Here is a 22,354-nt window from a genome sequence, read left to right as displayed (position 1 = left end):
AGACACCCCTCTAAATGTTTTGTCAGCAGTGCTATAGGGAAGTCCGTGATGCAGTGAGTGTGAACAAAGCGTGCAGGACCTTTGGGGCAGTAAGAGGAGCAGATGGAAACGCTCTCAGAGCCATAGAGACAACGGCCAGGGTGACCTGGGTTATTGTCTCTGTTGCTGTAGTGTAGCATGTGAATTTTGGTCATTTCTTTTTACCCTCCTTACTAGGGTAAAACCAAGCCAAAGAGGCTTGGTTTCCTTTCAAAAATCACTTTCCTTAACATTTCCAATGACATACATCGCCGCTGGATAAAAAGTTTCAAATACATCGCTCTCTCTAGCCTGCTAACTCAGAATATTTTGGTCAAAATGCCAAAACGCATTGTATGTGACAAACCGATGAAGCGTTAACTCTCAGCTTCCCAACATAAATACTAGCGTGTTGTAAGAGTCAAATGTGCTTTTCACATGATCCAGCTGCTAGCTTGTAGTCTTTATAGGACAGATTCTCCTTTTCATCAAGTTATACTTCCTCATTGCTGTCAGAAATGAAAGGCAAGGAAATTAAAGGCCTTGGTTGCCATACCCACAGTCAGCAGTAAGCGTATCTCACTGATTTTTCCTGTTCTTTTTCTTTCGGGCAGGTTGGGCTGAAGTCCGTAATTGAGCAATTTCCAGGCCAGCTTGATTTCGTTCTTGTGGATGGAGGCTGCGTCCTCAGTCACGGTCACAAACAGCTGATGTGCCTTGCCCGGTCGGTTCTCAGCAAAGCTAAAATCTTGCTGCTGGATGAACCAAGTGCTCACCTGGACCCTGTGTACGTTTCGTTTATTTGTTCTATCTTCTAATACGAAATAAGAAAATCAGTGAGGCAGCACCATCTAAAGAGACCTTTTGTAACTTGTCTGATCTGCTGCTAAACCTGATTTCAGTAATATATGTCATTAATTATGCATGGAGGATCAGGGAAGTCTAGTTACAACCTTAGCTTTATGGCTGATACCTACTTTCACACCAGAAACGCAGCACACTGAGACGCTGCAGTGTTGGTGTCTATGCACCTGAGCTTTACAACACGCAGCTAAACTATTAAATACCATCAATAAAGTTATGAGCTGTGCTGGCATGTACATTGCAGTCTCAACGCTGATGCTTGTTTGCCTTTCAGAACTTCCCAAGTGATCAGGAAGACTCTGAAGCATGCGTTTGCCAACTGCACGGTGATACTCTCTGAACACAGGCTGGAGGCAATGCTGGAGTGCCAGCGATTTTTGGTGAGCGTTTCTCATAGTCTCGCATACTGTGTTTCGCTACATTTGATGGACGTGCAAAACACATCAAGCTGAATTGATGAAGTTGGCTGGATTGATGGGAGTCATTCAGGGCAGTTGAGCAACTTAGTCACCTGCAGAAGAGCAACAGGCTCTTGTTTGCTCTTTCACATGAGCTGTCGGGGCGCCTGTGTTCGGATGAGCTGGGTCACATTATGGAAGAGCTGGATTCCTTCTTTCAACCAGAAGGACGGTTGTGTAGGCAACTCAGCTGCTGATCCAGGTGCCTTATACTGCTGATAGGCTCAGGAGCTCCAGAAAAATCCCAGCATCTCACAGAGCTTTACCATTGCTAATGCAGAAACAGCTGCACTTGGTCTTGAGCAACGGGAGGCTCCACGGGGCAGAGGGGTTTCTTGAGAAAACATCTGATGGTCAGAGCCACTAATTTCTTTCATCAAGCCACTTGAATTTTCCTTTCTCTTTTAATCAAGGTGACAAAATATTGAAGTCCTGGGGTATTTCCTTTGTTATATAAAAATGGTTAGTAAAGGAAATAAAAGGCAAGGTATGTAATTGTTCTTAAAAATGAGGTTCCTTCCTCTGTATTTTCTTGACTCTTCCATAAGAGAAGAACTTCATTTTATTAGCAGGGTGAAACATCATTTTCCATGTGCAATTGCTTGGGTGTATTAGCACAGCAGGAGGAATACAGTTTGAAGTTGAGGCAGGCTAGTCAATAGGCAGGTTGGACGTGCTTTTGGACGTGCTGCTCCTCTTCACGTGCTGGACCTCAGCCTTGCCTCCAGCCCCAGCCCGTGCTGCGCTCAGCTGTGTCGGCAGAGCCCCGGCACAAAGGCAGCCTCCGCCCGGAGCAGGTTTCCCACTGTCTAAACAACATTTTAGCAACAGAGCTGCTAAAAGCTCTTTCCTGTCAGACCTGTGCCCTCACCCGAGATGTGCCGGCATTGCAGTGCCAGCGGAGGAGCTTGATTTTTCCCGGTTTGCTGCCTGACAGGGGAAGCTGGCACAGCCTTACAGGGCAAACCTGTTGTCTCCTTCAAACACAGGCCAGCAGCACTTCCTTGTTTGGCGAGAAGAAAGCAAAGAAGGGCTGGCACCTTGCTGGCAGCTTTCTCCCTCTGCTTGCCATGTAACTCTCTCTTCTGCAGTTAACGCTTTCTTAACCTGGCAATTGAGCAGAGCCAGGGAAATGCCATGGTACCTGGAGACTTCAACAAATGATCTCAGAGGTAAGAATCAAGTCACAAGGAGAAACAGGCAAGCCCAACGGCATTTTGTAACTTGAGCAATACACACATTTCCACATGTTAAAATTTTAACATCTGTTTTTATGGTTATAATTAGAAATTGCAAACTGTTAACGGGGCTTTTCCTGTTAGAAGATCTCTGTCTCTATGTCTCTTCCCTGCTCTGTTAGCTGAATTCTGTCAGCACCACCATTGCTCACGTAACGAGGTGATATGTTTCTTCAGGTAATCGAGGACAATAAATTGCGGCAGTATGAATCCATTCAGAAGCTTCTGAACGAAAAGAGCTCCTTCAGGCAAGCCATCAGCCACGCTGATCGCCTTAAGCTACTCCCGGTGCACCACAGAAACTCCAGCAAACGCAAACCTAGACCCCAAATCACTGCCTTGCAGGAGGAGACGGAGGAAGAAGTGCAGGAGACAAGGCTGTGAGACGTGGTGCGGGCACTCTTTTTGCGGAGTGACTCGTCAGCAGTGCCACACGGGGACAGGACCAACACTCCTGAACCTGCGGGAGCCATGCACAAATTGAACCTTGCAGGAGGCGCTCGCTGCAGCGACAACACGCGCATTTGGGAATTACTTCCCTTCCATCGTTAATCGTGTGCAAGTTAGTACATTCTTTGAAGTTTTGCCACTTGTAATGGTAAAACCAGACTTCCTTTGAAAAGCTGCTCTAATTCGGTACAAACGAGATGGCAAACAGAAGTAACCTGCTTTGCCCAACATATTCGTTTTAGAAAACTTTTAGAAGTGGGGTGAGAGGTCCAGACACAGGAAGGATGTGAGAAAAATAATCAAACCTGAATGGAAAATAGAAAAATCAGAATGTAGAAAGCTGCTTTGGATTCACTTCCTGCAAACAAATTAAGGGACAGTATCGGCAAGGCGCACAGAAAACTTCCTGCTCTTTGTTTTCCATGCAGCAACTTGTAATTTCAGTTTAGCAGAAAAAGCCCTTTCATAAGAGCGCATCGCTCCGCGTGCGTAGGTGAGAATGAAGAAAGAGAGGATATTGACTCACAAGCCAGTCAACATCTGTCCCGTCTCCACAGTTAAGGGACAATTGATATTTCCTCTTAAAACCGCGGAGATGCTCCACCTGACTCTGCAGCGGGATGAGCGCAGCCTGACATCGGTATCTAGTGAAAGGTAGGACTCCTGGCAGTGGAACTGTCACAGCTTGCATAGGTCTGGCACCTTTGCGTGCTTTTTACTCTGGCCTAAAAAAAAAAAAAATTAAGAAGAAACCTCTCTGACGTAGACTTCAATAATGAAATTAATTTTTATACTCTTCTGGTTTGCAGTTTTATGATGAAACCGAACTTTCTCTAGGATATTTTATTTATTTTAATATTGGTGCAAACATTTACTAAGGAAATGATGTATTTTAAGAGTGATTATGTACTACAAAGAAAAATATATTTGTACAAAATGTTTTATATTTGAATTGTTGGGGTGGTTTTTTTGCTACTAGTCTTTCATGTCACATTATGATAGAGCTGTTAAAAACGAGGGCAGCCCCAGAGTTAGGCCAGGTACCGTCCAATGCTGTCTTTGTGCACTAAACTATTCTAGTGATAGAGACGTTTTAGATTATCTTTTTTCTTTAAATAAAAAAAAAATAAATTAAAAGAGACTGCCTGTACGACACGTTACAGCACACACCCCCACGGTGCAGGCACCACAGATCTATTCTGCTACTTCCACTTCAGTCATTGCTGCCTATCAAAACGTAATTTTTCATAAATACATTCTGTTTATTACAGAAGTGGTGGCTGGAGCCGGCGCCGGGGCGGGCGGCACTAGGTGGTGCTGCGGGGCTCCGGAGCGGGGCCCGGCCCCGCCGCCCCCCCGTGAGACAGCCCGCACCGCTGGCAAACAGCTGGATCCCTCACAGCATCCTTTGTAACCCTTCACGGCATCCTTTATGCCCCCGGGGTGGTAATTTGGCAAAAGAAGGGCTCTAGAAAGAGCACTCTGCCAGCACCACTCAAATGCTGTACAAATATGAAGGGGCTATAAATGAGGTTTATGTCTCTTGCACGGCTTGAGTCCTAAAGCTGCAAAGAGCAGCACATGCAAGTCTGGAAAATAAACTCTTTTGGGCATCGCGTAGTGGCAGCAGCTGTGGCCCCAGCCTGTGACAGTCTGCCTGGGCCGGGCACTGTCCTCAGGGGCCACTGGAGGTGCTGGCTCAGGCTGACCTGCCGGTGCCGCAGCTGGCCCTGAGCAGCGGCTCACCCTGTCCTGCTCTTGTTTTCCTCTGGCTCTCTCCCACATTACGTATTTTCTGTCTTCCCTCTGCAAATACACTTTTTCTTTCTGTCTTATTTTTATCTCGCCCAGTCCTTCATACTGTATTGTTATTCTTGTGCGTCTTCTAGCACTTACCTGGATCTCTTTCCTCTCTGCCTGCACAAGCATCTCCTTGCTTTGCCTGATTTTCTCCGCAAAGTGGTGCCTCTTGCCTCTGGGTACCCTTGAGTCTCGATTTTGGCATGTCCCTGTTTCTCCCCCACTAAGCTCTGCTTGCTTTAGCCTTTGTAACAGCTGAAAACCAACTGTATAGTGAAGAGGCATCACTTTCGAACCCCATCCCCATCCCCGCTACCCCCTTCAATTGTTCGCCTCCTGCTGTGCATCACTTTTCCCACACAGCCACCTCGCCGTTTGTACAAGCCCCTGTGGTGGAAGTGGCCAAGCCTGGCCGGGAGGCCCGGGCCGCTGCAGGGCGGCCAAGGCCAAGGAGGAGTGCCAAGGATCACTCGTTGTCAGGATGTTACTCAGAGTAGCAGACATACCACGCGGGAGAGTTTATTGTCTAAATAAACAAGATGATATGGAAAGATCAGCAGAAAAGAACTGCTGTGTCAGCAGAATCGGTGCACACTTCAAAGCTGGCACAATTAGTCGCGTTAATTTTTTGAGACTGTTGTTAGAGAGAGTTTGGAGGTGGGAAGCTGGACTGAGCAGACAAGGAGACATTTCAAGAAAGAAAAAAGTAAATACAGCAGGAGCACACAGTAGGTGGGACGTACGTGGAAGCTCCGATACAAACATACAAACACTCGGAGCACTTTGAAGGAAAAAATAAATCAGTGAACTGACTGCCCCCCACCCTGTGGGACAGCACTCGTCGGAACAGCTTCTGCCAGCGATACCTGGCTCCCACCACCGTAGTGCCTCTCCCAGAAAGCCCGGGCAAGATCCTGCAGAAATCGTTCCCTCTCTGCCCTCCGAGGGCAAGTGGGAAAAGGCTGGAGAAGAAAGCGCCATTTCTTTCAGTCCAAAAATACTGCTTCAGCTACTTTCGAGCTCAGGCTGGAACAGGAGGTAAATCACAAGCAGCCTCCATAATGAGGAGGAGGATGGCATCTGCTTCCCAACAAAGGTCGAGGAGAGCACGTTACCTTCTAGAATAAGTGTTCTTGTACTTGCTGTCAGTGGGATAACAGCTCCCGGGGCTGTTTGCCTGAAGCTGGGAAGTTGCATGTACTGTTCATGGTGGAAAATGGAGCATAAGGAGGAAAAAAAATGAGGCTATAACCCAAGCACAGAGGAGGCAAAGAATAAGCAACGACCTTCATAAACAGAGGCAGAGCGTTATTTAAGAGAATTTTTCTTTTCATGCACTTCACTTTGCATACATTTGATAAAACAAAACAGATATTAAAAAAAATACTCCTCCCAAAACACTTTGTTATTAAAAACCCACACTTATATTATTAAAATGCGTGTGTGTGTGTACAATATATGGCCGAAGAGAAGAACACGCTGACTCTGATACTACACATGAAGATTTAATTTTACAGCCTGCTAGGAAGAAACCGTAAAAAAGCTGAAAAGAGTGAAATTACTCTGCAGAGGCTCTGGAGCTCTCCTCAAGTACAGAGGAGAAGGGAGAAGGGTGGCCAAACTGCTGATACAGCACTAAGAAGCTCTTAGGACAGCAACGGCCAGGCAAGGTCAGCCTAAACAAACTTGAACTGTACACATTTCACCATCTTTCTAAATCTTATGTGGAAAATAACTACACAAAGCAGCGGGAACTGCTCAATATCTCATTGGGGTCAAACAAGCCTGCTATTCCAAAACCCAATTTCCTTTCACAGTTGCTTAATTGGTGCCTTACCAGCTTTAGTATTTTATTCATTAAATATCTATTTCCAAAGTATTTCTTAAGATCCACCTCCTCCATTTCCACAAGCCTCACATCCCTCAGCCGGCTACACTAGTGTCAGAGCTGTTAAACACCCGATTGCCTCCGCACTGAGAAGTGTAGAATCATTTAGGCTGGAAAAGACCTTTCAGATCATCGAGTCCAACCGTTAACCTAGCACTGCCAACTCCATCACTAAACCGTGTCCCTAAGCGCCACAAGGACACGTCTTTTAAATACCCCCAGGGATGGTGACTCAACCACTTCCCTGGGCAGCCTGTTCCGATGCTTGACAACCCTATCCGTGAAGAAATTTTTCCTAATATCCAGTCTAAACCTCCCCTGGCGCAACTTGAGGCCGTTTCCTCTTGTCCTATCACCTGTTACTTGGCAGAAGAGATGGACCCTGACCTCGCTACAGCCTCCTGTCAGGTAGTTGCAGAAAGCGATAAGGTCTCCCCTCAGCCTCCTTTTCTCCAGGCTGAACAACCCCAGCTCCCTCAGCTGCTCCTCACAAGACTTGTGCTCCAGACCCCTCACCAGCTTCACTGCCCTTCTCTGGACCCACTCCAGCACTTCAGTGTCTGTCTTGTAGTGAGGGGCGCAAAACTGGACCCAGTACTCGAGGTGTGGCCTCACCAGTGCTGAGTACAGGGGCACAATCACTTCCCTGGTGCTGCTGGCCACACTCTTTCTGATACAAGCCAGGATGCTGTTGGCTGCCTTGGCCACCTGGGCACACTGCTGGCTTATATTCAGCTGACTCTCGACCAACACCCCCAGGTCCTTTTTCATGGGGCAGCTCTCCAGCCGCTCCTCCCCAAGTCTGTGGTGCTGCATGGGGTTGTTGTGACCCAAGTGCAGGGCCCAGCACTTGGCCTTGTTGAAGCTCATACAGTTGGCCTCAGCCCATTGATCCAGCCTGTCCAGATCCCTCTGTAGAGCCTTCCTGCCCTCAAGCAGATCAACACTCCTGCCCAGCCTTGTGTCGTCTGCAGACATTCTGAGGGTGCACTCGATCCCCTCATCCAGGTTGTTAATAAAGATATTAAAGAGAACTGAACCAAGACTTCTTGAATCTACCCTGTTCAAGCAACAAGTTTAAGTTTATTCTCTGACGTGTAGCAGCTCTTGGAAAAGGTGCCTTTTAAAACATCTCCTCACATTAAGATTAATTCTGAATTGCCATTAATTGTTGGAGGTCAGTTCAGAACTATATAACTTGTTGCATTTTATTTACTTTATCTAAAAAGTATCCTGGTAACTTTTTTCTCCTCTTTCTGATCTAGATTTGGCATTTTAGCTCTACCGTTACTTGGCTTTGATTTAATGTTTGGGAAAAAAAAATCACTTTAGAACTGTGTGTACAATTGTTCAGTAATGGATAATTAATTGCTGCCTAAAAATCTTGCAAATTAAGCAACATGCAATGCAGTACAGTAACACATTCCCTTTACAAATCCTCTTGTTCTCCAACAACAATTTCCTGTTCCTAGGATAAACAATATTATTACTAATTTTATTCACCAAAACTCACTTCAACCTCAAAATACAGTCCTTGTCAATGCAACTGGAAGTTTTCAAGTGATGACTAACATTCTTGCCTGCTATTTTCTCTTCTTTCTCAACAAGGTTCCTTCTCGTTGTCATCAAAGCTTTAACCCATGAACGGGTTTTCTTAGTTTCCTCTCCCAAAACCTTTGAAACAGGTTATATAAAAGCGAACGTCAGTGTCACTCTGACACGTTCAGGGGCCCACAATTACCGCTGCTGTGTCTGCGATGAGCCTGTGAGTTTGGCGCAGCCTTTGCAGCTGGACTATCAATGTGCAAAGCATTTCCCCTCTTCTAAACTTTCTTCTGTTCCTCTAAATCCTTGGAATTAAAAGTCCTTTCTTTCTGATATCTTACCTGCGTGCAAAGCAAACTTCTGCCTCCTGAGTCTGCCTTCGCTACAGCCCAGCCCAAACACGCCTGGTGCTGCCTCCGCAGTCGCTTTGGCTTCAGGTTTCTGACGAACAGCCCACTCTGTAATTCTGAACTCTCTCAACCATGGTTTGAACAGTGTAAACATCGCTTTAGCCAGAGGTAGCACCAAGGAAGTGGTCCCCCATCTTTCCTCCAAATTGGCTCCTTCCACAAACAACTTCTACCTGTAGAGGCTGTTCGGCTTCTCCAGTTTTACAGGAAAGACGGAGGGGCTTGATTTATTTTGTAAATCACTTGAGCTGTGTTACAGGAAGCGATGAGCCTCAGAAATTCGGGCCCCCTGGTTTTGCTCTTGTCGATGAATGTTAACTGCCTGTGTCGAATGATGGAGCAGATTATTCACGCTTTTCATTTTGGAGCTCAAGCTCAGCAACTAAATAACCAAGGCAAATATTGTCCGATGGTCTCAGACATTCTTTTAAGGAACATATTCCATTGTTCTTTGTCAAGAAACAAGAACCATAGGAGATAGGCTGAAAAATTTTATTATCAGGACTCATTTGAAGTGGAGAGCTGGAAAGTTTAGGATTTGCCGAAGTCATCGTTGGATGAGATGATCTTTCCAGTTCCCCTGGTTGAAGAGTCTGAGTTGTATATAAGGACTGCAGTCAGACAGGGGCTAAATGAGAAGTCATCTCACTGACCTAGTAGCCTGTGGAACGGATGCAACCTCCGAGGCTTGCCTGTACTTCCCTGTACATTCCTCCACATAGACGGGGCTCTCTCTCTCCACTGACCCCACCGCTTTTAAACACATGGAAACGGGTAGTAGGTGGGAGAGGAGCGCAGCATGGAGCAGTGTAGTCCACCACAGATGGCACGCTCAAAACCTCTCTGCTTAAGACACAGGAAGGAATGAAGAAAAATGATTTTTCTCATTACTAACACAAAAAAGAGAGGAGTTGACGTTACAAGCCATGTGTGTGGAGCGCTGTTTGTAGCACCAGAGGAGACCGAAGACACGGTGAAGCCCCAAACTCACGAGCAGAGCCTTGCCGTGCTTTGCACCATCTATCACAATCCAAGCGATAAACCGACGCAGAAGCCAGCATGTTCATCGCATGCAAACTGTTTTATGGTTAGGTGGTGTTCACCATTGGAGAGCAGGAACTGATCTGGCCTCACAAGAAAGGTGAACAGTTACTACAGAAGATAAGATTCAATTAGGAGACCTGCAAAATACCACGTGACTAAAGAAGTATGAGGATCACAGACTGTGTTGAACTGAGAGACAGACAAAACGACAGCAGGTAGAGGTCCATCAGGTAAATGATGGAGAGAAATGAGGACAGCAGGCTGAATAGAAAGGCTAACGAGGCCACTGAAAGCCAATGCTAAATTTAGCAAGAGAGACCTGACTTTCAAACCATGAACAGATGGTCCAAGTCACTCCGTCTTCTGCACATTTTCACCCGAAGTACAGCACGGAAGACTTTTGGTTCTCACAGACAATATACAGTCTTAAAATATATCTCAAAACATGGTTAAGGACATTGTGCCTAAGATCTTCCCACACAGAGACACACTGCAACTCTTCATCTAAATGAGGTCTGGCATTTCCAAGGTGTATTTTCAATGTAGAAGAAACCTTGCTTAGAAGCACGTCAGGATTTTCCTTCTTTTCTCATAGTTCTTCTTTTTTTTAAAAAAACAAACAACCACTCTATTTGTTATTGCAAATCCTGATGTTGCAGGATGCTGCTTTTCCATGTTGTGTTCCTCCTCACCGTGAAATCCGCGCCTGCGCTGCTAATTGCTGAGACCCATTTCTCCGACCTACAGCGGTTCCCAGCCGACTCATTCTGCTACGAGCCAACTGCAAAAGTACCATCCCAATTTCTTGTTTTTTGGCACTAAAATTACTGGAAAAAACCCAATACCCAAACCCCTACAACCTCTAAAGAAATCATCGTTACTGTTACTATCGTATGAGAAATTGAAGCTTTAATAAAGAAGTGATTACCGAAAGATATGGTACTTTCTAAATACACCGTGCAGGAAATGATTACAGAAACAAGCTTGTAATATTCTGTATCGCTAGAGCTAACACACATATACGAACCCAGAGACAGCAAGACAAACAATACGCAGTACAAAAATTTTATTGACATGAGTTTGGGATGACTGTTTTACATATAAAGGTGGAGTGTTAGGAAACAGCTAGGTAATCCTTTCCTCTTCCAAGCTTTTCTTGAGAAAAATGCTACTTCGGAAGTGATGGGCACGACCACGTTACTGTCCATAGCTCTCAAAACCGCCTCCTGAGAGCCCATGGGAAGGCAGCTAAGTCTGAGCTCAGGACGACTGCGCTCTCCTCTGCCTGCCAGATGGGGTATGGAGCCAGCCGGCGTCTCCCCGGCATTACGGCTCACGCACACGTAACCTAAGGAGAGCCCGGGGAAATAATCCCTTCGTAGAAACGCTCCCTCATGGGAACATAATCTACCTCTGTCGTGAAGGGGCGGGAATGGAAAAGGCTTAATTTTTACTGCAACAGAAGTATCATTTTACAGCAATTACATCTTAAATCCACACTAGAAAGTGATAATTACATAGTAACTCATGTTATCGCTACTACATTTTCTCTGATAATACTGTAGTTAAACTTGTGCTCAAATCCCTTTTCGGTAAAATCCGTTTCTGTAAAACACTATTATTTTTTGGATACTTTTAAAACACTACTGAAGCATATAAAAGTTTTTACAGTATACAAGAAAAAGTAAGTTAATAAATGATCACATTTTCTTCAATTCTGTCAAAGAATAAGAGTCTGAGAAAAATAACTTTTATTGCCTTTTAATTTCTCAATCTCTTTCCTTTTTGAAAAGATAAAAGTTATAACGGAAATTCATGACATTTTAGATGAAGAGAAGCTTGGGAGAAACAAAACTCACAATTCAGCAGGCAGACGATGGGGAAATCAAAGTATTTAATATGGCTTGTAGCTGAAAGTAATTGATCTGCATTTCCAATCATTTTTAGTTATTGCCACATTCCATTAATTTTTCATTAAGTGAAGATAAAACCATGTCTTTAAATGCATGTACAATAGCTTTAAGCCATTGCTGTACATATTGTGCAACTCATCTGAATGCAGTTTAACACGTGAACTTAATAGATTATATTTATGTACAGTATATACACAAACAGAATCCTGTGGTAATACCCCTGAATATTATCACTTAAGCGAGTAATTTTCATAATAAAAGAAGAAGAAGAAAAAAAACATCTACGAAGGTGGCAAAACTGCCCATTTCTGAAGTTTAAATCAATATAATTTCCAGCTGATTTACACAGAAATAAAACTGTGGTCCTGTACAAACTTTACATTACAGGGAAACAGTTTATTTTTAAAAAATATTTACAGATTTGAGTACTTGGTTCTTCGCAATAGAGATTATATGAACACAGAGAATTGTATGGTAGGCAGGTTTATTTATTAGATTTTTCTATTTGTTCTTTTTTGTGCAAATTCCAAATCTCTCTTTTTGTGTGATTATCTGCCTCTATTTGCCTTGTATTACTGCTGCTGCTTCTTTTAGTGTTCTGCGAAGGCTGGGTGACTTTGCTTCTAGGAACAGGAAGAAAAGATTTAACTCTGGAAACACCCAACTCTGTCTTTGATTTACTGTTGCTGCTTTCCACAGTTCGACTGCTGCTGAGAGGACGCGTTCCATCCTATGAATAACAAAAAAAAAAAAAAGCGTTTTCTCTCTAAATAATTATTGCCGTTTGACCTGAAAACCAACCAACCAACCCTACCAGCCCCATGAAACCCCTGTGATTTACAATCTTTTGCAGTTTAATATGACAGCTTCTTACTACTCGGTCAACCAACTATGGCTCTTTTTTGCTTCTTTGATTGAAAGGAAATATCATCACCACCTTAGAATTCCAAAATAAGTCAATGGAGTTTATGCATTGCCATTGAAAAAAACCTTAAATTTGATTCTCAGATGTCTCAATTTCAGGAGTACTCCAATAAAAAATGCCTGTTCTTTCCTTCATTACTCTGGAAAAATGACAGCTGCAGCCACAGCTAAAAGGGAAAAAATGGAAATTTAGGCAGTTATGAGCAAAAAAACCAGCTTTAGAGCCTGAATAAAGATATTCACTTTTTTTTCTACCATCAAGGCCATAAAAACTAACAAAATAATTATAAAAAAATAATACTCATAAGTTGAAATGCTAGTTACATTTTAATCCATCATCTTATAGATTGCTTGCTTATAAATTAGTTTTTAGCATCTCAAATTATTTATGCTAAGAAGCTACATTCTTAAAAACTGGACCATATTCACCCTGCCCGAATTTAGATACCTGACGTGCCGAAGTCAGGTCCATTGTCACTTTTTGTTCCTTTACAGCCAAGGAGAAAGAGGTTCGTTAAGGCATTTTAGGATAGTCACTGACATATATGTTTAATGAGAGATGCCCACCTTTCCACTGACAGGAAAGGAGAATTAGGATGTTAACTGTTAGCATCAGTTGAATCCAGATCACCCTCTGGGCAGCAATATTAAAAAGTTCCATTTCACCACCAGCTACTGGTCTTTGCGGAAAGGTTGGTGGCATGAGAACAGACTGTTCATCGCTGTCTATTCCTTATTAATCCTTGAATCCATCAGTTTGTTTGTAGCCTGCATCAAAGATTTTGCATTTCTTATCAGTTTTCTCTTTCTCCTTCACATACTCGAAAGCATTTTTTTTTCAATTAAAAAAAAAATAAATTAATGATGGTTATGTTGCCTTTTTAAGTAAGTAATTTGTCTCATTACTGTTGATCAGATCTCCTCTGCTCATGCAGTATTGCTTTTGTTACCTACAGAATTCTATTTACTTTCACAAAAGGATGCTTTTCTAATCTCAGACTCTTTTCAGACAGCAGTTCTTGCCGCTGCTTCCGTTTATTGTTGTTACAGTTGCCTCTGAAAGTTTGATTTCTGCTTCCAAACTGAGACTCTGCTCTTCTAGATTTTTGATAAATTTATTGCAGGAATGATTAAAATTTAGGAACGAAGCTTGTCATTCAATTAGACCTCTTTTTGCTCTAGCAAAAGGTTGGATTGTGTTCCCTTCGTTTTGGCCGGGATTTCCCCACAAAGATATGGGAAATCAATTTTGTTATTCTGTATGAAATCTTTTGACAAGGTTTTTCAAAAAACTTAAAGGTAGCTAGGCTTGTCTACCTCCAAAGTCAATATAGTTAGGCCTTACATTGTTAAAAAGAATCTTAAAAGGAAAAAACTTGACTAGGAAAAATTTACAGTAGGAACGGGTAGGTGAGCTGACTTACCAAATTATACAGGCATCACTGCTATGTGAAGTTCTGATTTGCAATATCTGAAATTAATGTGTTCAGAGAAATATTCAAAAGCAGTATATCTAAATGGGGATCTGCAATGTCAAAATTGTTTCCCTTAGCGGCAACCGTTCTCTGGATTATAAGTAAAATTACAGAAAATATTCTACCATTTTGAATATTTGGGTATGAAAAAATATGATGGGAAGGGTGGTAAGTCATCTCATCCAACTTTAGCTTTTTTAATGCTCAGCTGTGCAAGTTAAGCTATTTTCAGGGCTACTTCATTGTACCTGCAGAAAACAGACAGAGTGTCCCTAGAAAACAATTTATGGCAGCCAGATAAAAGCGTCTCAGTTGGACTCTAGAGGACCCCTGCGAGGGAACACAGACAACAGATTCTGCCCTGGCTAAGGTTAATCGAGCCGTGTGCTCAGAAGCCCTTGATGTTCAAAACCACAAAGAGCAAGAAAGAAAAGGGGAAAAAAGTGTAACAACAGAGAAAGCATAACTTTTACTTTATTATCCAAAGAATGAAAACTAAGCAGGATATAATTTCATCTTCATATTTGGTAGGGGATATTAGCACCCACAAACAACGACTTCAATTTCTGCAAAGATGATGATCGTGGACCTGTTACATCTTCTAGTAGTGTTCAGCTTCTCTTCCCACTCTGAAACTACTCTGAAGTTAGTAAAGTTTATTTACATTTAGACGATCTTTTCCCAGAATCACCAAACTTATAACATAGAGTTTCTTTCGATTTCCCATAAATAAGAAGGCAAGACAGCTGGATATTACAACAAATAGCTAGGCAGAAAAAAGAAACTCAATTCCCTTTAAAAGAAAACGCTGTTCTTCACAAACTCCGGTAATATCAGGTCTTCTCAACATTTCTAGCTCTGAGAGCTTTGACACCAGAGCAGCTCAGTTCTACTTAGATAACAACCCTTAGGGAAACAGTGGTTTGAAATCATATCTGTTTGGGTAATCACTAAAAAAAAAAAATGGTAGAAAAAAACCCCACGAGCCAGAAATTTTACATCAAGAATCTAAAAAACTCTGGGGCTTTTGCAAACCTACTGAATACAATTAACTGGGGGGGGGAAATGAACCCGGGGTTTTTATTTCTCTCAAAATCTGATGCAAATAACTTACAATGTCAAAGTAACGTCAACAACACTTGGCCTAGGGAGATGGCTTTATGTAAACATGAAAACTGAAGCAAATACATCCATTGTTTAATAAATCTTTAGTTTCCATTAAGACACATGGAAGAAACTTGGCATGGTATGTCTAGCAAGTTTCCTAAGAATCATGACAGTTTATTCGTATAATAAACAGGGCACTGGAACACTCATTCTTTACATCCAATCTGGAATTCAGATTTTGGAGAAACTCAAGACACCTTCCCTATCCTGCTACAAAACTCATTTCACCTACCTTTTGTGCTGTTGTTTTACTTGGGTTAGTACCACTTGCTGAAAATACAGGATTTTTCTGAGAGTTATTGAACATCAATAGCTCATCCTTAGAATCGGCAATCTAAAAAAGATAAGAAAATGGTGATTTTTTTTAGTTATTCACAGCAGAGATTATGTTTCCATTTGCCAAATTTTGGAGTCTTGATTTTATTTTCATGTAGCTTCTGTACAATGCAATGCATAAACATCCAAAGAATGATTAAATTATCTTTCTTTTGAGTGTGTTTGTAGGAGATAGGAGATAGATTTCACCTCGACTGTTATCAGAGGCAGGTTAAACGTACATTTCCAGAGCAATACTATTCAGCGGAGCCTAAAAGCAGTTTCCCATTAAACTTTATCCAGCCCCAGGAACATCACAGAAAGGAACGATCCTTTTCTCTTTCTCCTGCCGTGTTTCTTCCCTACTATTTTCCGACAAACCTTGTGACCATGCGATCGCAGATAGAGTCTGATCAACCTTCTGTCCTCACTGCAAACCAGGTGTTTTACCCTGGGGCAGGCTGATCCCATTCAGCTCTGCGACTGCAAAAGTACTCGATCCCAACGTGCCAGAGGCAGCAGGAACATATTCGAGTGAAAGGGCAAATGAGAGAGTAGAAGGACTTATTTTGATGGCAGCCTGAAATTACATCACACAAAGAAAACATGCAACGGCAGCACCCTTCCTTCTGTAAGGCCCGTCTAGGCAGCTGGGGAATTAACAACAGAAATTCCAGTCATGGATGGTTCCACCCATGGTGAGGAAACTGAACAAAAGACAGTGACATCTATCTGCTTCCTTATCTAAGCCCTATTTCCTTGAATTGTCAACGATGAGCAGTTACATTTTACATGTTATTAAACACAATTTTAAGTTGGTTACCACTTCTTTAAGCACATGCCATCCTTTCGAAGACAGACAATGGTAAATCCCCCCTAACTGCCTGGCGGTTAGCTTGCCACCTTGGTGCGTGTGACTCATGCAAGTACTGTAAATACTTTAAAAAAACCACAACCCAAAACAAAACACCGTAATAAAGGATTTCATTAAATAGGTTGAAAAATCTCCCCGAATGCAGTATTTCTTTTTTTTAATAAAAACTTGGTTGACTTCTAAGAATAAACAGAATACTTAATAAAGCAAAACTAGTGAAATTGCTGTTCAGGGAGATCCTAGAGGACGTAGATCACGACCTAAGCTGACAGTAGACTAAGACTGATTGTATCTGTGTTTCAAAAGACATGGATCAGCTGCTTCAGTGTGAACACAGGCTGCTGTCACAGCCATCTACTGCAGCTGTGCTAGGAGAAAAGAAGGAAAAGAACAAATAGCTCCAGCTACAGGGAAAGCCGGATGCTTTTGAAAATGAGAGAGATCCACAGCTCCACCCTCTGCTCCAACGGGCCTCCCGTAACCACCCACAACCCATTCCAGGGCAGAATTTAGCCCCAGACCTCCGAGCCTCGCAAGCCTCCTTCACTCCCTCCTGCCACTGTTAAAGAAAAAGAATTAGGTCAATGTGTGCTTTCTTGCTTGGGGCAGCAAAACTGAATTTTGCCTCCACAGCAGAGGAGCTTTGAGCCCGTTCTGGGATGGCTAATGGGATTACATTAAACAAACCGAACATGCAACACGTTTTAGGAAAAACTTTCTATGTCTTCAAGACTACAAAACTGTCTCCCAGTGGAAGCAATGATAGCAAGGAAGATAACATGGGGAACAATAATGCAGAGAAGGCTACTGGCTCTAGCGTTTATGAACTTATAAATTTCAGCCTCCGCTGCAAAAATCTCTATAAAAAGAAATAGTGAAGTTGTAATTTAAAGTAATGTATATTAAAACAGAACATTTACCCTCAAATGTATAATTTATTAGTTGACTTTGACTTATTCCCAAATAATTTAATCATTTTCTTCAGTTCAGTGCTTGTAAATTAAAAATTTATTTTAAACACGTAGCAAACAACTGCATATGGTAATGATGTAAATTATTTAAAATCCTCGTGTTTACCTTGCTTATATCAGGCTCAGATTTGCTGGAACACATACTTTGAAGTTCCTGCACAAGATCTACTTCATCATCAGAACCAAGGGACAGCCTTTGATCCAGATTTAATGTTCTCAATTGATCCTTCTCTGAAGATCTGGTTTAAAAAAACCACAACAATCTGAGAGAATAAGCTATGTGAGAGAATTTAAATATTATACACACCTGAGAAATAGTAATTTCTTTCCAAATGACCTTTGTTCCCACAAACAGAAGGAAAATAACATGTAAGTGGCAGCAATACTTGTCCATAGTTGTTATATCATAATAGATCTTCTTGCTATTCAAATTATTCTCTCCATTCTGAAATTCTAACAAAGGATACTTCTGCCTACTATCTTCAAAGATGCTCCTCTTTTTAAGATGCAGCAATCAACTTTAGTCCACGCTCCTTTATAGGCTTAATTCCAAACACTTTAAAAAACCCCTGGCATAGTTGAAGCGTAAGTATTCTACGTTCTCTGTGCCTGGGAATATGGTAGAACCGAGGCTGCAGACTGAAGTGAAGTCGCGGATGCAGTTCCCTCTGGCTAATTCATACACTTCCTTAGAGAAACTCTGCAGCATTTAGACTAAAGTATGTGCCCTATACCATTTTGAAATGCCATTCAGCAAGCAAAAAGCGCCAGGGGAGTTTTTAAAATATAATGCCAGGTGAAAAAAGCATACTGTTGGCTTTTCATGGCAAAATGAGTGTTACACAATATTCTTAAGTTGTAGACTATTCTGTTACATAAAAAGACATGTAGTGCTGCAAGGTTTGAAATACAGAAATGCATTCTAAAATTATATCGAAGCACAGAAATTTTATTTTATGTCAGAAATGAAAATTAAAAATGATTCCTTTCTTCAGATGTAGAACACATTATCAAATACAAGCTCTTCATCTAGTCACTATAATGTCCTGGTTTACAACACGATTTTATCATATGTATTGTTTGCTAGGTGTTACAAATACCAGAAATTAAAACTTACTTTGTGGCGAGAGAAGCTCTTTTTTTACAGTTTGGTTGCAACATAGTCTTAGATTTTATACCTGCACAAAAGAGAGATTGACATTAGTGTGCTATCATGTGTGTTGATTTCTACATTCTAAAATCTGTAATAAACAGGGAAAATGTGTTCCCATTTACTGGCTAATTATATCAATAGAGTCTGTCAGAGATCAGAAAACATCCCTTGACACTGCTCAAAGTAGCACCAGGGCCACACGGTGCTGCTAGTACGGCAAATGGGGCATGAGTTGCCCAAGCTATTGTGGAAGACAGAACACGAGGTTTCTGTGCGAGGCACTTGAACCACCCTTCCTGGTTCTCTCAAAGAGAAGTCACTTGTCAACAGGAAAAGATTTAAGTTTGCTTCATTTAGGTAAAATCAAACAACTTACCTTTCCTTGAAATCAGGAGCAACATTTGATTCTAATAGTCAGAAATGGAAGGTTACTAAAATTAAATTCACCATCCCAGTTTTTACTTTTATATTAACAGATATTAATTGGACTGCAAGAACATTCTCAGGTACGAGATACAGCATCAACCATCCTACTTCAGGTTATGTTCATTTGATTTCTTATATCCTCTTAGCGGGATTAGATAAATTCACAGTTCAAGCAGAGAACTAGCAAGCAAAATCAAGACATTACGAGTTGCAGTTCAGCAAAAGCAGACTTTTTTCTGAACAAGAGCTGAAGAAATTAATAGCTCAATTTAACATTAAAATGTACCAGGCATCAGGTATTTCGGTTTTTATATATGAGATCATTGAGGCTAGAATCTTACTGTTTCTAAAGTGTGTGTGTGTGTGTGTGTAAGCCTCTTTCTCTCTAAATCCCTTCCTAACTCTTGTCTCTGAAGGAATTACCTTCATTTTCTGAAAGCAAAAATAAGTCATTTGATTTTGTCCTTTAGAAGTTTCCCTGTTCGACCTTGTATTCGGTTATGGTATTCCTAAGTTTTCCTTCTGGATAGATGTGTACTTTTAGAAGAATGATATGTTGCTTCTACACATACCCAGACACTATCCCTGTGTAGTAAACTGCTTGTTAGATGGCTTATGATCTTGAGCTGAAAAGACATTTCAAAAGCGTCAGCTACTAATATAACTTTCACGTTTCTACACACGCATAAACCCAGTCATACAAAGCCTTCTTTATCAAGCAGCATACTGAAAACGATGTGGAAACTTTTTTGAAAACTTTACAGTACCTGTGACTACACAGAATTTTTTACGTTTATTTTTTATATAAAGTGAAAGTCAAACAAAAATCTTCAATTTAAAAGCAAAGATCTCTTCCTTCCACTACAGGGCTTATAGGCTTTATCTAAAAAGATTGAGCAAGGGATTCATGATCTGAGGATGCATGTATTCATTTATTTGCACTTGGATTCAGACAATAGAAATTATTAGTAAAGCTATAATGTATGTGTAAAAAAACCCCCAAATTAGGTATACTGTGAATTAGGTGCAGAACTAAAAACTGCTGATCAAGTAATGAAGCTTTCTCTCATCCAGTATTGAGGAAAAGAATGACAGAGCATCATTCCATGCAATATGAGGTGGATCCACTGCTCAATCTTCCACCACCTGAGTCAAAACATACCTCATTATCAGACAACAGGAAAGGCATTAGAACAAACCAAAAAAAAATAAATTAGGATACCTCAGTCACAAAGAAATACTTTTGGAGGGAAAAAAGCAAACAATTTTTTTATTGGCAAATATAAACACAAGTGTCATTTAATTGAGAATTTTTAATTCATGATGCAGAAGAAAAGTTAGATTTGTATTGACACAGCTTAAAACCCCACACCTTCTTTTAGAATTGAAAAGAGAAATCTTTACCTTCAGTATTTGTCTCCTGCTTATTCCACGACTGGGAGGATAAATGGCCTGACTTTTTGCGAGGACTTGTGCTCACTTTTCTCCAAGAAGCATTCTCACCTCTTTTTTTACTGCAATTTTTGTAGCTCGAAACCACGGATAAAGGAAAATTTCCTCCCTTAAAATCTGCTATGTAATTATCCAGCTCTGAAACAAAAGTAGAGCCACGTTAAGAAGAACTGACTGTTGCAAATGGTTCTTTGACCACCTTGTACAACTACTTAGTTTAGTGACTGTAAATGCTTTTAACCACACACCTCCCATCATAACTACAGTTATGTTTTGTGGCAGTTTTCAAAAAGGAAACAAGCAGTTAAAAGCCCCACTTTGGCAATGTACAACTACTTGTCTTTCAGACTGTTCACTGTTACCTGTTCTGGGTAGAGGACAGCCATGCAAAACAGCTTTATTTAGCAAGATACTGAGAGCAGCTTTAACAACAGCCTGTTGACCTTGGCTAGGATTTTTTTTGGCTATTGCTTGTCCTGGTACAGATGGTCTTTTCACAGAGGCTCTGGAGAGTATTGCTTCTTGAACTCTGGGAGCTATCACAGCATTCCATAACTTGGACATCCACCTGCAGGCACACAAACAATCCATTGACTTCAGAGACAATTATCAAACCCCGAGATGTTATACATAGCGGACTTTGCATTATCAGGAAGCACACGTATTTTGGACTTTCTATTGTACCCCATGTCAGAGAGGAGCTGATTTTATTGAAGGTAGGGTTTATTTGCTTGTTTTATATTAAATTATTTGATGTAAGTTTCTTCAGGTTGCTTTGGCAAACTGTTTACCATCTGATGCTTTTCCTCCTCCAGATAAGGACTATAGAACATCCTTTTCATTTTAAGGCTAAAAGAAAGAATGTCCCAGGAAGACGTATGTTCATGTATATACAAAAAAAAGTCCCATTTCACCTTTGCCAGTGCATGGAGAAGTTTCCATGCTTGCAGATGTTCATTCACAGCGTGTTTGCTACCAGAGTGGGAAAAAAGAGGTATTCAGTTATGATTGCACCCTTTCCAGTATTATTCCATTTCCAAACTTGTCCAGCTTACAAGACCTTTCTATTCATACAGCTGCCTTGCTCTCACTCTCCTTTTGTTTATTTGATTTATGGTGAACTGTGTTTCCAGGATGCTGTGGCTTTTCCAGATTATCTGGTTTAGACACTGGGTCTGATTACAAAAGTTTGGTTCAAAGGGACGTGGTTCTCCTGGGACTTTGGCTTTTCTAAGAGTGAAACATTACGTTGTTTTAGCACAGAAGTGAAAAATTTGTATTAGGAAATAAATAAGTGCTATTTCTTATAGTTATATAAGCTCTTATATGAGCTTATATTTCTCACGGGATAAAGGCTGCGTTTCAGGCTTAGGGCTCAGCTCACATCTATAACAGACACTGAGACAATCTTTTTTAGATCAAAACCAACTCTTTTTTTTTCCTTATACCCTTTTATGGGAGGAAGATGGTAAGATTGAGAGTCAGAGGTTTATATTAAAGATCTGTAGGAAACAATAGGCTATAATGCTGTGTTTCAACTTTGGTAGAAATCCATTCAGAAAAAGTGAAGGCTAAAATGTCCGTTTGACTTAAATGAACCATTCTGTTGGATATGTTGATACACAGAACCCATCTTATTACCCAAAAGATTATGATGACCTTTTCGGCTTTTTTTTTATTTTATTATTTTTTTAAAATTAGAATGCATGAATCATTTGATAGATGTATTTTTGGTTACTTATGAAGCATAAGATTGAGTTTTTAGGATATATAATCATGCTAAAAAGTGCTGGTATTAGCTTGATAAAAGTTACATTACTTAGAAAAATAACTAGCTCAGTTGTTAAAATAAGATATCAAATGCATACTGGAGATGTTCCTTGAAGCTTCCTTAGCATAACGTTGTAGATACCATTCCATATAGATACAGTCTGCTTCTGCTAGCTAAGCTACCAAAATAAAAAAATTG

The 22,354-nt window shown here is 41.2% G+C and overlaps 2 protein-coding genes across 3 annotated transcripts in view; one reads left to right on the top strand and one right to left on the bottom strand.

Moving 5' to 3' along the window:
- CFTR (CF transmembrane conductance regulator) overlaps nt 1-4,141 on the top strand; it is a 94,135-nt gene extending 89,994 nt beyond the window's left edge. Inside the window, exons 25-27 of the mRNA XM_074601815.1 lie at nt 633-805; nt 1,157-1,262; nt 2,756-4,141. Coding sequence (XP_074457916.1) covers nt 633-805; nt 1,157-1,262; nt 2,756-2,962 — 486 coding nt within the window. The 3' untranslated portion in view covers nt 2,963-4,141. The remainder of the gene's footprint in view (nt 1-632; nt 806-1,156; nt 1,263-2,755) is intronic.
- Nucleotides 4,142-10,766: 6,625 nt separating this feature from the next.
- The window catches only part of CTTNBP2 (cortactin binding protein 2), an 87,490-nt gene continuing 75,902 nt past the window's right edge, over nt 10,767-22,354 (bottom strand). For both annotated transcript variants that reach the window (XM_074601592.1, XM_074601675.1), the window contains exons 18-23: nt 20,748-20,953; nt 20,338-20,523; nt 18,472-18,532; nt 17,461-17,593; nt 15,427-15,528; nt 10,767-12,358 (exon numbers count right to left, since the gene is read on the bottom strand). In XM_074601592.1, coding sequence (XP_074457693.1) covers nt 12,113-12,358; nt 15,427-15,528; nt 17,461-17,593; nt 18,472-18,532; nt 20,338-20,523; nt 20,748-20,953 — 934 coding nt within the window. In that variant the 3' untranslated portion in view covers nt 10,767-12,112. The remainder of the gene's footprint in view (nt 12,359-15,426; nt 15,529-17,460; nt 17,594-18,471; nt 18,533-20,337; nt 20,524-20,747; nt 20,954-22,354) is intronic.

Source organism: Larus michahellis, chromosome 1 (genome assembly GCF_964199755.1).
Source record: "Larus michahellis chromosome 1, bLarMic1.1, whole genome shotgun sequence".
NCBI lineage: Eukaryota > Metazoa > Chordata > Aves > Charadriiformes > Laridae > Larus > Larus michahellis.
Note: the sequence above shows the minus strand (reverse complement) of the source record. Positions and strands in the feature narration are given on the sequence as shown.